The 13741-nt window shown below is 41.8% G+C and overlaps 2 protein-coding genes across 44 annotated transcripts in view; both read right to left on the bottom strand.

Annotated features, from left to right (window-relative positions):
• Positions 1-289: 289 nt before the first annotated feature.
• Positions 290-1777, bottom strand: LOC136429265 (kelch repeat and BTB domain-containing protein 11-like). The gene has a single exon (XM_066419127.1). The coding sequence runs from the start codon at positions 1775-1777 to the stop codon at positions 290-292; it is 1488 nt and encodes a 495-aa protein (XP_066275224.1).
• A 450-nt stretch (positions 1778-2227) lies between these two features.
• The window catches only part of LOC136429904 (liprin-beta-1-like), a 63017-nt gene continuing 51503 nt past the window's right edge, over positions 2228-13741 (bottom strand). For 35 of the 43 annotated variants that reach the window (XM_066420010.1, XM_066420021.1, XM_066420030.1 and 32 more), the window contains 10 exons: positions 13360-13479; positions 11731-11881; positions 11123-11234; positions 10570-10658; positions 10111-10233; positions 7949-7993; positions 6369-6683; positions 5672-5875; positions 5254-5313; positions 2228-4481 (listed from right to left, as the gene is read on the bottom strand). In XM_066420010.1, the coding sequence (XP_066276107.1) occupies positions 4428-4481; positions 5254-5313; positions 5672-5875; positions 6369-6683; positions 7949-7993; positions 10111-10233; positions 10570-10658; positions 11123-11234; positions 11731-11881; positions 13360-13479 (1273 nt within the window). In that variant the 3' untranslated portion in view covers positions 2228-4427. The remainder of the gene's footprint in view (positions 4482-5253; positions 5314-5671; positions 5876-6368; positions 6684-7948; positions 7994-10110; positions 10234-10569; positions 10659-11122; positions 11235-11730; positions 11882-13359; positions 13480-13741) is intronic. The other 8 variants (XM_066420036.1, XM_066420055.1, XM_066420054.1 and 5 more) reach the window with 5 other exon arrangements.

Below are 13741 nucleotides of genomic sequence, written 5' to 3'. Positions count from 1 at the left end.
TATGAATAGTCAATTAATACCAAGCATCAAACGAGTCAACATCCCTGAAGCAAGACATACTATTTTTACGTGATTTGTACGTGAATTTTTATGATGGACTCTTGCAATTTTATCAACAGCCCTCGCCACATGCACAAAATACCTACATATACATGTACATATTCGTTTGATTTACTACCAAGACATCCATTTGCTACATCAGCAAAGATATAACTAGGCTTCGATGTGAATAAAACCCACTCTTATGCCATAAATCACGTGTAAAGAATATCAAATATTTCCTATACTTTTACAGATGGATAGTAAATGCCTCAAGTGGCCCGAGTGCAGGCATCGAAGCTGGAGTAGTCCCTTCCCATTGCTGCTGCTCCAGGTCATATCGGTCCATCTGTCTCGTCTCACCACTTCCAGTGTACAGCTTTCCTTCAAGAACAACACCAAACGCGTTGAAATACTCCACCCTAAGAGGAGGTGGCCGTTGTAGAGGCGTCCACTGCCTGTCTTTCGGGTCATACCTGACGATGATGCTGCGGTCTATCGTAGGATTGCCTCCGAGGATGAAGACGTCGTCGTCGTGTGAGAACATGCGGTAGATGCATGGAACTCTCCCCGGCAAGGGACCAAGGGACACGTCGGTCCATGTATCGTTCTTCGGACAGTACTGCTTGAGGAAAATTCCGCCATGGCACGTCAATAGAATGAAGATCATGTCCTTTGCGGATGTGGTCGGGGGGTTGTCGCGGGAGGGAGATACACGAACTTCGAAGCGTTGTACCGGAACGGGTGAGCAGTGGGACCACCTGTCCGGAAAGATGTCGAACCGTTCAACAGACTCGCAGAACTTGCCATCAGCTAGAGTTGACTCTGCAGTGATTCCACCGATGGCAAACAGACCACCTCGAAAAGCAACTAATGAGAAATGTTTTCTCCCGCAGACAAATGGAGTGAGTTTCTCCCACTTTTTCAGTAAGGGATTGTACTGGTAATTTACCGGCTCGTAGTAGAATCTTGACACACACCCTGGTCCTTCGCGACTCTTAGGGCGCTGGTGGCTACGGATTCTGTGTTTCAGTACGCCAATGATGTAGAGATAGTTGTCCACAACTGCTGTGCTGCAGTTGATGGTGAACTTCGAACAGTCGGGTAGCTGCGTGAATGACTTCCATTTTTCGGCTTCCCTCTCGTAGCAAAACAGGTCCCTGACGTTCTTCCCCGACCCTGGAATACACCCTTCTTTCCTGGTCACGGCAAGACGCTTACGGCCTCGGTAGCGTACAGCTCTGATACGCTCTTTCTGTTCGTCTCCAAGTGCCTGAAACGTTTCTGTTCTCGAAAACGCAACATAGTCCTTCCCCATATAGTCGTACACTGCGTTTACGATTTGTTCAAAAGCGTGCTTCTCAGCAATGGCAATAACCTCCATACAATTATCAAAAGAGAGGTACGTTCTGAGAAAGTCTATACAGGCAGGTATAGTGTCTTGCATCTGAAGAAAGGCAATACCTTCGATAACATCTTCGAGACTGCTTCCGTCAACAGCCAGGTAAGACGATGCCATGAACCCTGCCAAGATGCTGAAGGTTGCTGATGAGATTCCTTGGACTTCAATGACATCCTGACCAGATTCCTTCATCCCGGACTCAAACATGCCTCGGAAATACTCGCTCCGTTCCATCAACGTTTTCTTGGGAAGACGGAAATGTTGACCCTGAACTATTATCGTCACGTCCGGCTCCATTTTTCCCATGTGCTCGTTTTCCCCAATTGGGATTGGCATAGTCTCGCATATTAAGCTAAGCCCGTAAACTCACCCCAAGCGAGCTAATCAGTCTGGGCGGGTGGACACCACTCCCAGCGCCGTAGAGATACCGGGGAGCTCCCGATGGTAGGGTTACCAGGCTAGGCTGACGCTAGTTGATTTACCACTACCGTTGCCTGTCAAACAAAATCATCGATATACCATCATGGCTCATGCAACGTAGGCACCGAACACACGCTAAAACAGGGACTACATATGCGTAAAGCTCAAGACATGAACTATGAGAAGCTATGGGACAGTCCCGTAATGCTTACTGTAACAGACATCAGATACTGGGTGCCATAAGAGGGCAACAGTGCAGGCGACACTGGGATTGAATTACTATAAATAAGACACTATTGGCTTGAGTCCAACATTCCCAGTCTAGTGTGGATAGTAAACAGAGTATATAACGACAGACAACCATGATACTAGTAGAAAATAAACTTTATTAATGTAGTATTCGATAAAAAGAGTGATTAGCAATGCATTAAACATGGTGAGAAAACTTCTAGAACTGTGTAGATTATCGCCATAGTTACAACGGACTGTTTGCTTACCACTGTGGTTTTGAAATGCCTTTCGTACACGATCTAATAAAATGCTGGGCCACTAGTGTTTCAATAGTACGATACCATATCACCATTCTGATGTTTACGATATCATACATAGAAGAAATAACTTATACATACTGTGATTAACGAAAAAAGAGAATTCTTGCCTATTTTCCAAGCAATTCTAAACTACTCATGATACTGAACATCGAAAAATCTGCCCAACTGCCATGCAACATCTGCCAAGAGACAAGTCTAGTTGGAGGTTTCACTACAAATGTACATTCTGAACATCAAAGTCTTTCATTGTACAGATTTTCACTATTATTCATGCAGTTTCATCTGGTAAAAATGTAAGAAAGATCAGTGCCTGTACCATGAGTTGTGGGGAGGGGGGCACTTGGCCTAATAATAATGGCACTCTCCCCTCTTTATATTTTCATATCCACCTGTCACTAGTAGGGGACGTCTAGAGTATTGTGGTACAGTCCAAATCATGATTATGTTAGTTATAAACCCACATGTGAGCCCTTGTGCTGTTGGTGAGGAACAAGTCTGCTTAGTACAACAATCTGACCGTAACAAAACGACTAACAAATATCATTAACTCCTTCGATAAAATGAATGCAAAATAACTGCATAACTTTTACAAATGTACTCACTCCGAGCATGCATAACATTACTGTAATATCGAATTATAATAATAATAATAGTCTTACAACATTTGTTTACATACACCTTATTTGACACCAATCCGAAAGATTCACTGTCGATGGACAATGCTATAGAACTGCGTTATGCTGTTGAACTACATTCTGTATAATTCTAACACACCGTCTATTACTGTATAGCCCTAGCCCACGTGTGAGCGCGTCCGAGAAGCTTCTATATGCAACCCCTCTTCTTTGATTATAACACTGGCATATTATCAACTGACAAATATCGTTAGTACTAAAGCTATACAAATACACTGAAGTAGGTACACTTTTCATAAACAAACACTGGTTACAAAAACTCTAAAAAAAACCTACAATATCCTACAAACTGTAGAGTGTGGCTCTCAATTTGGAGGACATACAATGTATGGCACTTATGTCGACTTTGACCCGATCTTTGACCTCTGACATCTATTCTTGACAATTTGACAGGTCATCTATTTACATTATTGCAATTTTTTTCAGCTACTAGCTCCTGTCTTATTTTGGGGTTAATCTAATAAGCACTTTGTTGTGAGGCACATGGTGGCTTTTGTATAAAAGTCATGCACTTTGACTGCTGGCAAACGTTGTCACCTTGGCTTTTTGAATGTGACCTTTCACACATATTGCTGTCTTGCACTGTAGCAGCAGCTACCAACTGTTACTAGTTCTACGGGCAACTAATGAGTGAGGACTTTTCTTCAGCACAGGTGCATTGTAGCTGTTAGAAGTAATTAGTACATACGCATCTATCGAATACTGTGTTAGCTGTGATCAACATTTCAGCAGAACACTTGCACATGACCAGGCTTCTAATAACAGATATTATAGATACATTATACATATACACAAAAAGGTTACACATACATAAATATCAAATACCCTGACAAAGACATAATACTGTAACGTGTGTACTGTGTGCGAATGAGCTGTTAGATACAAGAACGTATTATGTGCAGAGGTTAAAACAATTCCTTGAGGACTAAAGAAGAGTTGCATGCCTTGAGAGGTTGGACATACTGTGCCTTGTAGAGAAAGGCGCTAGACCCAAATATTGCAGCTGCTGGTGCCTGTTTCCTGGTCATGGTAGAATTACACCTGAATACCTGTAGATGACTGGCTCCTAGTTTTTATAGTAAAGATGTTTCTTGGCTGTAAGAAGGCATTTTTGTGACAGCCTTAAATACAGAGTTACAGATATCTTTCGTGAGTAAAATGTTTACCTAAAGTACACAAGATTTGGCAAACATTATACGGAGAGCATTCTTTCAACCATAACATTATTACAAAATAAGAGTGTAAAGAGCTGACTGCATTTCTGGATTATATAATATAGGATATAATGTTACTGTAGAGATCAAGGCCTTCATGACCTCATCATGCATCAGAGTTTCCAGATGATGGACTGAAGTTGTCATCACTCAGCATATTCTGTGGACGAATAAAAAATGTTTTAACTTAAAGTTTGATAGTTAAGGTACTTAAGGAGTAAAAGAGAAGGACATGGTATAGTGTGTAGATAGCATGTACCATTGTACAGAAAAGGTTTGAAAATTAGAAAAATTCATTTCAGGAATATCTTTAAAAATTTGAGGAATCTTAACCTGTATCATGCTGAAGTCGACCCTTGTTTGTAGGAAAGATAAAACACATGCTGGATTTTAGGACATGACAGAGGTACATGTCAGTACATCAATGGGGACCTTAGCAGGTAAGGCCATGTTGATTTGATTATATGGATGACATACAAAACTGATGCGAGCATGCAGATAAAAAAAAGTTTGTCAAAAAAAAGGTTGCCCCCATTATGAAATCTACAGGAAAGATAAACAAAACTAAACACACAGAATATGGTATACAGAATAATAGATTCTTCATTTTTGTTCTCTCACATCTTCTTCTTTAACTTTGTAATTAACTTGGCATTCTTCGACATTTCTAATCATTTTCCTAAAAAATATTTTTTACAATTTACAGCGTAAATTTTCTCATTTTGCAGCTGCTTTGTACAATTTACACTATGGCTGAAAACTTCTTTTTTGTGCAAACGGACAATAATTGATGCCGTGCGGATATCATCCATATAATCAAATCAATATGGTCTAAGCCCAGGACTAATTGGACTAGATGCAAGACATGTGGAACAGTAAACAAGAAAGCACGACTGAGCTCAAACTCTCAGAGAAATCTCAGATCTACTAACCGTCAGGGTGTTGATCTCAGCCGAGAAGGCTCCGATCTGCTGCACTGCCTGTTCATCAATCTGAAAAAAATAAACTGGAATTAAGCAAGTTTGCTGGTACAAAATATCTACAGTAACTGTATATTGATGACTCTAAGAGTACCACAGCCCAACTGTTACAAGGTACATGTATGATACACCAATATCGGGCTTAAAATAACAACTACATAAATCAGGTTGGTAGGTTAGTGCAGGTAAAGTTGGAGTTGTGCAGGTATTCCTAATATCCAACTGCGCCTAACCTGTACTAGACTAGGGGTTTATAGTACATGGCTAACTACTGCAGGGAGGGGCGGGGGTTGCCCAGTAATGAACAGAAATAGAAATAGCTGCATTTTCAATGCCAAGACAAGGAAAATGCATGCAGCGTTAGTCTCACCCTGACCTCAGGCACCTCCTGATCCAGGTCGTCGCGGACGGGCTCCTGTCGGTGCTGCAGGTTGGCGGCGCGGACCTCCCCCCGGAACCCCGGCTGCCCTCTGCCGGGGGACAGCTCCACGGGGAAGTCACAGTCCATGGGACAGACATAGTCGTGGGACTGGCCGCGGCTCTTACGGGTGAAGCTGAATGATCGCTTTCTTGGCTGTGTGATACAGGTTGTTGTTTGTTGTTGTTTTATTGTGATCTCCATTAGTGTTACATAAACTGATAGAGAAACACTATTCTACCTGGAATCCACTTACATAATTAATCAAATGAAAATTAATGTAAATAACAAAAACTGAATATTGATAGCTGGGCATAAAAGAACCCTAAGCGTTTTTTTTGACCATGTGAATGATGTCATCAGATTTTATTGCCCCTAGTATTCTTTTTTTCTAAGAGAAAAGACAGCACTTTGGTACATACAACTGTTACAACTATCTTTTCCATGTGCATAATGATCAAAGCTACAATCTCACGTTTTGTAGATTCCCACATCCTGATATCTAATAATTGTCTGTAGCTAATAGAAAATAATTGTTTTTTAACTTAATTAGGCAATAACTCAAGCAGTTGTATCATTCTGCCAACCAGACCACAAAAGCTTGATGTGCGAGCATGAGTTTCAAGATTACTACTGATGCTGTACCAACCTTCATCTTGTCAGTAGCCTTGATGGGGATGTACCCGGGTCCCTCCTGGTGTTCCCTCTTGTACCTCTGGATCTCTGCGCCCACCAGCTGGGTGAAGTGCGTGCTCAGGTGTCTCCTCAGTAACGTCTTGTTGGGCGGGATGCTGAGCAGGTGCGCCAGCATCTCCGCATTGAACTTGGCCTCCAGGACCATCAGCCCGCCGTGGACGCCGCTCCCGCGCAGGTTGGGCGCGTACTCCGACAGGTCCACGCAGCGTAGCCACTCCATCACACGGTGGTTCGTCCACAGCATCACCTCCGCACCGTTCTGCCACGTCTGGAACAAAAACGACAACTGAAGCGACCGCACTGATTTCAATACAACATGAACTACTACTAACAGAACCGTAAACCAAAATTCATAGCCTTGCATAGCCTCGGGTCCAGCTTCGATAGCATGACAACTATTAGTCAGCGTAGCTACAGAACCACAGAAAAAAAAGGAAGAAACGTGATGAGACGGCCAACAATTCAACATACAACATGTTGTTGGAAAACAGCTGCACGCGATACGAAAACAAAGCTTGGCTGGAACCCTGATATCTGACGTACACGTACAGTATACGCCTTGGTACGTACGACATGTTCTGCTAGGAGAACCTTACTCCCATATGGAGGACATGCAAATGTACATGTACCTACAGTCTGGAACATGGTACAGCACAATGAGGAGCTGCCAGCTGCCCTGTTAGCCTACACATTTCAGAGTTCCACAAGGAACCGTACTGGGACCATTACTTTTTCTCTTGTACATAAACAACGTGCCAGATCAGCTTGATTGCACAGCTTTTGCATTTTCATCTATTTATTTTATTTGTTTTATTTAGGCAGGGTGGCCCATCTCAGTGCTTTTCAGTGGGGCCCATATCTATGCATTACATGACTCCAAGCTTAAATTCAAAGTTCGTTTTGCTTTGGGTAGTTTAAGGTAGTATTACACAAACAACTTCTTTGATCACAGGACTACAGAAGAACCAAACAAGGTTCCCCCAGGCCCTAGCTACAGACTCACATCTGAATTAAAAAATGTTGAATATAGCACCTCTGAATTAGAAAGTGTGGGGCCTTTGATGACCAATGTCAAACCAGAGGGGGTCTCTGCCAAAACAGTTGATGGCACTACAGATTTGGATTAAGTTTATCTTTGGCCAACATACATAACATAGCAATACACAGGAGCATCTAACTTCAGAATGATCCACTGCATCAATTGGGGGGGGGGAGTTGATCATTGAATTATTTTGTAGATTTGTAGATTTTTTCTGCTGGTGACTGTCTTGAATGATGAAGACAGCATATACGTCATTTTTTGTTGTTGTTAGAAGTACAGTTACTGTAACAGATACCAAAGGCAAGGGCATACATGTAGTGGCACTGTACTCAAGTACAAAGCTTATGTCACAGTGCCACAAAAATGGTAATATTTATTGTTAGGATCAGCTGCCAGCTCCAAACTGAAGGGCACAAGACCACACGAACATACAGGAAGCATGGTAGTGTGCGCGACAAAGTGTGAGGTTAGTACCACACGGTCTGATTTACCCGACGTCTGGCTCGCACCAGTACGTCGACACCGTCCTGCCATGTCTATAGGGGAAGAAGGGAGAAGAGGCAACAATCAGTTCTCGGAATTATTATCAATGTGATGTGGTGGAAGACGCCGGGGCAAATTGCAGCGGGGAATGCAACACGAGCACTGCACACCGGGGTGCAAAACAGTAAGAGGATGCAGGAGCAGATTAACTGAAATGCAACAGCTGCAAAGCAGGGCACACAGAACAAAAGGAGAGTTGTGGCAGGAGACAGACTGTATAGAATCAATGACAGTTTTACATCTATTTATTATAATTAGGTTTCAAAACAATTCCACTCTACAAGGTGCTACAACACAGATGCTCCACAATTACATTGCTTGTCAATCTTAATTTTAGGCACAACGATTCTATCTGTAACAGTTCAATAAAATACATGCAAAGCAGAGCAAAAGCAGGTTACCTTTAATACATGCAGAACAAAAAAGTTGTAATTGACTGTTAAAACTCAAAGTCAAGTTAAGCTAGTATTTACAAGTCTTGCTTGTATGACTTTTCAACTACATCTTGTTCTGTTTTATGTTTTGTGTTCAACAATACAATTATGTGACACCTGTACACATGTGGTAAATCAGGAGCTGTCTTTCACTTCTTGTCCATTTCTCAAAACAACAAGGCACCCACTTGTCGTAAGACTGACGGAAACAATGAATGAACAATTGTGCAATTCTGCTTTGAGAATTCCTGTTACTCGTGTTAGTACCACAGCAAAAGACCTTCACGCAGAATGCACAAACATTCAACTCCAATCACAACAAAACGGAAACAACTAGCCGGACAGTACCACCTTAAATACATAGGGATGGGTCTGACGATGTCCATCCTGTATGGCAGTAAATATTTACAATCAACTCTAAATACTTCATATTATGAAACATTACATGAAAATGTATACAGAAACTTTTCAGGATTCAGGATTATCATCATGGAAGCTCATCTGTGTTGGTAGCAATCAACAGGATCAAATTTTCAATGACCACTGTCTTCAGGATCAATAATGACGTGTCTGTAACTCTCGCGAGTTTACGTTCGGAAGTGATTGGTCATTATTGATCCTGAAGAAGGCGACAGTGGTCCTCAAAAATTTGATCTGTGATTACCTTAGTGTTGGAAGAAAGTTAAGCATTGTATTTCAATTCAGAATGTTTGCACATTTGTAGTCTTTCAGATAGTGTTTTGTCCAGAGGGAAGCAAAAAGAGCACAAAAAGGCAGCTGGAATGAAGATGTCTGGATTGCATGGGGGGAAAAGGCAAGCAGAAATAAAACAACAGCTGCATTAACATCACACCTGGCATGGGAAAAGGAAGAATGCTGGGATCATGAAATACAAAGTGTTTATTTGCAGCATATAGTTGAAATGAAAAACATATTTCCAAACCCCCCATATGAAACATAGACACAAATGAGAAACAACAGTTCATATGTTGGTGACATACAAAATCTGAAAGTTGTGTCCCTACCTATTTGGAAAAACACTATAACATTGGTCCAGTGTATGATTATCTACGTCATACCTGGGCCACAAAAACGGTCAATACGGCTGTTCTGGACCGTGTGAAAATTTTCCGTATCACATGGGGTTCTAAGTTGTATCGCACAGGCTTCCATAGAATATTTAGAATGTATTCCGAGTGCGCCGGTTGCACCCCCGTCAAAAATTTGAATACCGGATTCGGAGGTAGGAATCACTGTTTTCAGTTTTTTGTTCGAGGACACAAAACTCTCTCAATTTCTGGCGCATTTTGCATTGAAATGTGTGTTTTCTCAGGTGGGTATGACATAAATAAAATACAATACGGTGTTTCCGTATCAACCTCGGTCCCAGCCCTCCTGCTTCTACTTTTCAAATTCTAGTACACTAGAGATGTAGTAATGTTCTTATGGCATTCACCGCATGACCAGAGACTACTTATTGCTTCTAATTCCACAAACACTATGAGATGTTGGAAAACTACTAAAAAATGTATCCGTCATATATGTATGCAGCCTTTCCCAAACAAAGTATTACATTTTCCTGCCATCATCAAACACACTGAGTCTTTTCTTCTAATGATAATACACTATTTATATCACGAAACTGCACATGAATGAAAAGTGGAAAGTGGCGTTACCTCTTCCGTAGGTCTCCTGCGGAGACAGTTGGGTTCAAAGTTCTGCAGCCGCAGCACCTGGATGGCCCGTTTGAAGCTCAGGTGGTGGAGAACGTTGGTCACGTTCAACTTAAACAAGTCATCCTGAAAGTAAAACGGACATCATGTGAAGAGAAGAAGAACTTTATTGCTCAAAAATTGTAATAGGTACAATGTATGGCAACTTGTAGAAACATGACAATTTAACTATTTCTAATACTGTAAATGCGTTTAAGTTCATGTGGTTTTAGTTTCGCGGTAGGAAGAAAATTGAGTGTTCGCGGTGGCTTTCAGTTCACGTTTGAAACAATAACGCTCACTACAGTCACACAATGGAACGGCTTTTTGCGGTGATTTTAAGTTCGCTGTAACCGCGAACATAAAACCACTGCGAACATTTCTGCATGACTTCATTATAACCTGAGCAGTTGTTTGACTTACCACAGTCATGTAGTTCAACATCCTCCCATCAATCCTTGCTTCGTTAAAGGGGTCCTTGTACTGGGGTAAGCCGACATCGTCCAACCACCCTGAAAACAAAACATCATCACACTTATGGATATCTACATTTGTACAAGGGATAAACATAACGTACATGTAAAGCAATCATGTTGATGGTTTATACTGTTAGTGCAGATGCTCTTTGCAGAGGCTGCTAAAACTTCCATACTGTGCAAAGTACATGACTGTACAGTTGCAACAGTCCCAAAAAAACAAAGAAACATGATCCTCTGTACTTTTGTGGGTCAGTCGTTACCAGCAAGAGCTTCCTAGGCTGACCCAGTGTAATGAATTGTTTCCTTCTCAATTCTTAATACAATGCCCAGTTCTTGCAAAAATAGATAATATTTGCAGGCATTTTTCATATTACTGACTTAAGTCATCTGTGAGAATTTTGATTCTACATCAGTCCATGTCTATGACGAACATATACCCGGTAGGTCAAAGTTCTGACTGTAAGGAGAGAACTGGTGACAGAAACAAGTGGACGCACGTGTGACCCAGTTGTGGTCCAGCTCCCCCATCTTACTGGTGTCCTCTGACCCGATGGCTTGGAGAGCCAGCTGCAGCTTCTTCCTGTGCAGGTAGTTCTTAATGCCTAGTTCCTGGGGGGAAAAAAGAAATCATGGTGCTAATTACTACACAGTAATGATCTGTTTACAACTCAGATTTACTTTAAACCTTCCACTTTCAATTAAGTCATGGTACAACATGACAATGATAAGTTTGAAGGACTATAGAAGAAGAGGTCTATTTAGGTTTACTTTCATTCTGACTTTGCCAAGTGTGGAGAGAAGTGTATCCCTAAAGTTTAGTCGTGAAAGCGGAAGCACTGACTGGTGATCATTACCAACTCTTGTGTACCTCAAGATGTGAAAATCAAAGATGTACATGACTGTATAGAGAAGTTCTAAATATGGAGTGACAGGAAATTTTTACACCAGCAACTTTTTTCCGTCTACTAGAGGTATGTACATGTATACTAGTAGGTTCTTCCTGGAAAAGACAAAAAAACACAACTCCTCCCCTTCTCAGACAATTTACAGTGATCTTTCGGGGTTATCTGTTCGTGTACACACTCAAACCCATGATGCCACCTACCCTCTCCAGGTCGTGAGGTGAGGACCTGAGCAGAGTCTCGCCCCTCTTGACGTAGTGCCTGGCGTTGGCCACGTACATGCCCAGCCCCTGCTCGTGCAGCCACTGGCACACCTGGTCAGGGTCCCACTTGGCGAAGGGCGTGTCAAGGTCACTGGAAAACAGGACAACCAACAGTCCAAATTTAGACTGTTCCATTCTACGATTTGGAGGGTATAATTGCTATAGATTGAAGACGTTTCCAACTGCTCTTTCATGACTAAAGTCTTGGTGCTTTTTTTCTTGCACATCCAGTAAAAAAATTCATGTCATCTTTAGACATATCAAGTGTGATATCTTATCTGTGAACATTAAAATTCAAACTGACAGACCACCACAAGCTGCTTCATTTTGATTGGCCTCTACCAGGCTCCAGAGGCGGCTGGAAAGAGTAGAAATTGGCCAGATAGACAGATAACATGCTCAGAGCGGTAAACTGTACCCCTATAGTGGACTAACTCCTCTAAGACTTGCATGTTATCTGAGTGTCTATTTGGCCAATTTCTACTCTTTCCAGCCGCCTCTGGAGCCAGGTAGAGGCTAGATATCCATTCCGAAAGCAGTAAATATTTATCTGCCTCAATGGTTCAGGAACTACACCCATAATCCAAAGAGAAACCGTAATTGCAAGTTAATCAAATTAAGATTCTGTAACCAGCACCAGAAATATATGTCATGTACATCCTTCCAGCAGGACATCACAGCACAGCACCCACAACACATGTTATACATGTATGTATAGTATAGTACTTCAAATGAAATGAAATGCAGAATTGTTAGCTTCAACCATGTCTGTACAGTTGCTACAGCTTCAAATAATAATAATACTCCCACTGCAAACAGCTTCCTATATATACACACACCACCTACAAGCCACACAGTGAACACAGAGCTGGAGGACACAAACACAATGGTGCTGTGAACTGCAGAGAAATATGTAACTCAGCAAAACAGCAGCAGCTGAAAACCACAAGTCGCAAGGGGAGCTGAGCTTTGAAAGACAGGAAGAAGGCATGGGTTGTACAGTGTATGTTGGAGATCAGACATTGGTAAAATCCTTTAAGGTGTTAACGATCAACTACAGAATTTCCTTGTCTTGTATATCAAGAATTTTGCTCCATAATACATAATGATGTTGAGCAGATAGCACATGTATGAATGACTGTTTTGTGCTGTGTTGCTCATAAGTATCTGAATATGTACGAAACAACATGAAACTATGCAAAGGTTAACTATAGAGCAGCAAATGTGGGATGACTGAAGGGGTTATACGGGTCAATGGTAGCTATACATAGCCTGGATGAAGATGAAACTACAGGGCAAAGGTCATGTTGAGGGATGGGAAGCTCAACAGGTCAAGGGTCACTACATAGCCTGCAATAAGATGAAAATACAGGGCAAAGGTCATGTTGTGGGATGGAAAGCTACATGTCAAGGGTCACTACATAGCCTGGAAGAAGATGAAACAACAGGGCAAAGGTCATGCACGACCTTGTAGACTTAGGTGGTTAGGTCTGAGCAGTAGTGTTAGCTGGCTGTTCTATCTGCCAAGTGCACCCGTTCACCAAGACATCACGTGGCTGTTCCGCTCACCAGGTTTCCCCCCTCAGCTGTTTTCGCGTCGGGGAGAATGGCCTGTTCCAATCAGCCTTCCCAGAGGGTGAGGTGGGGCTCCGTTTGGGCGTGGCACTCTCACTGCCACTATGTTCCCTGCTAATGTATGTATACCATGCTTCAATGTACAGCTACATGTTAACTCCCCTACAGTTAGCATTATGCTACAGGGCTCGTAATACATATTTTGGTGCAGATGAAAAAAAATTACTTGCAATAAAAAGAAACTACTTGCACAACCAACTTTTTGCATATTCGGGAAAGTATGATGCCCCTATTCCCTAATAAGATGGTAGCTTTTAAATTGCTTTGTTCAATGCCACTAAATGTGTCATAAACTCATAAAAATTGATTGAATAAA

The sequence above is a fragment of the Branchiostoma lanceolatum genome, chromosome 3 (assembly GCF_035083965.1).
Source record: "Branchiostoma lanceolatum isolate klBraLanc5 chromosome 3, klBraLanc5.hap2, whole genome shotgun sequence".
In the NCBI taxonomy this organism is placed as follows: Eukaryota; Metazoa; Chordata; class Leptocardii; order Amphioxiformes; family Branchiostomatidae; genus Branchiostoma; species Branchiostoma lanceolatum.
This window is presented reverse-complemented; position numbering and strand designations above follow the sequence as displayed.

Coding starts and splice junctions, on each gene's coding strand:
- LOC136429265 (XM_066419127.1), bottom strand. CDS start 1,777: ATGCCAATCCCAATTGGGGAAAACGAGCACATGGGAAAAATGGAGCCG.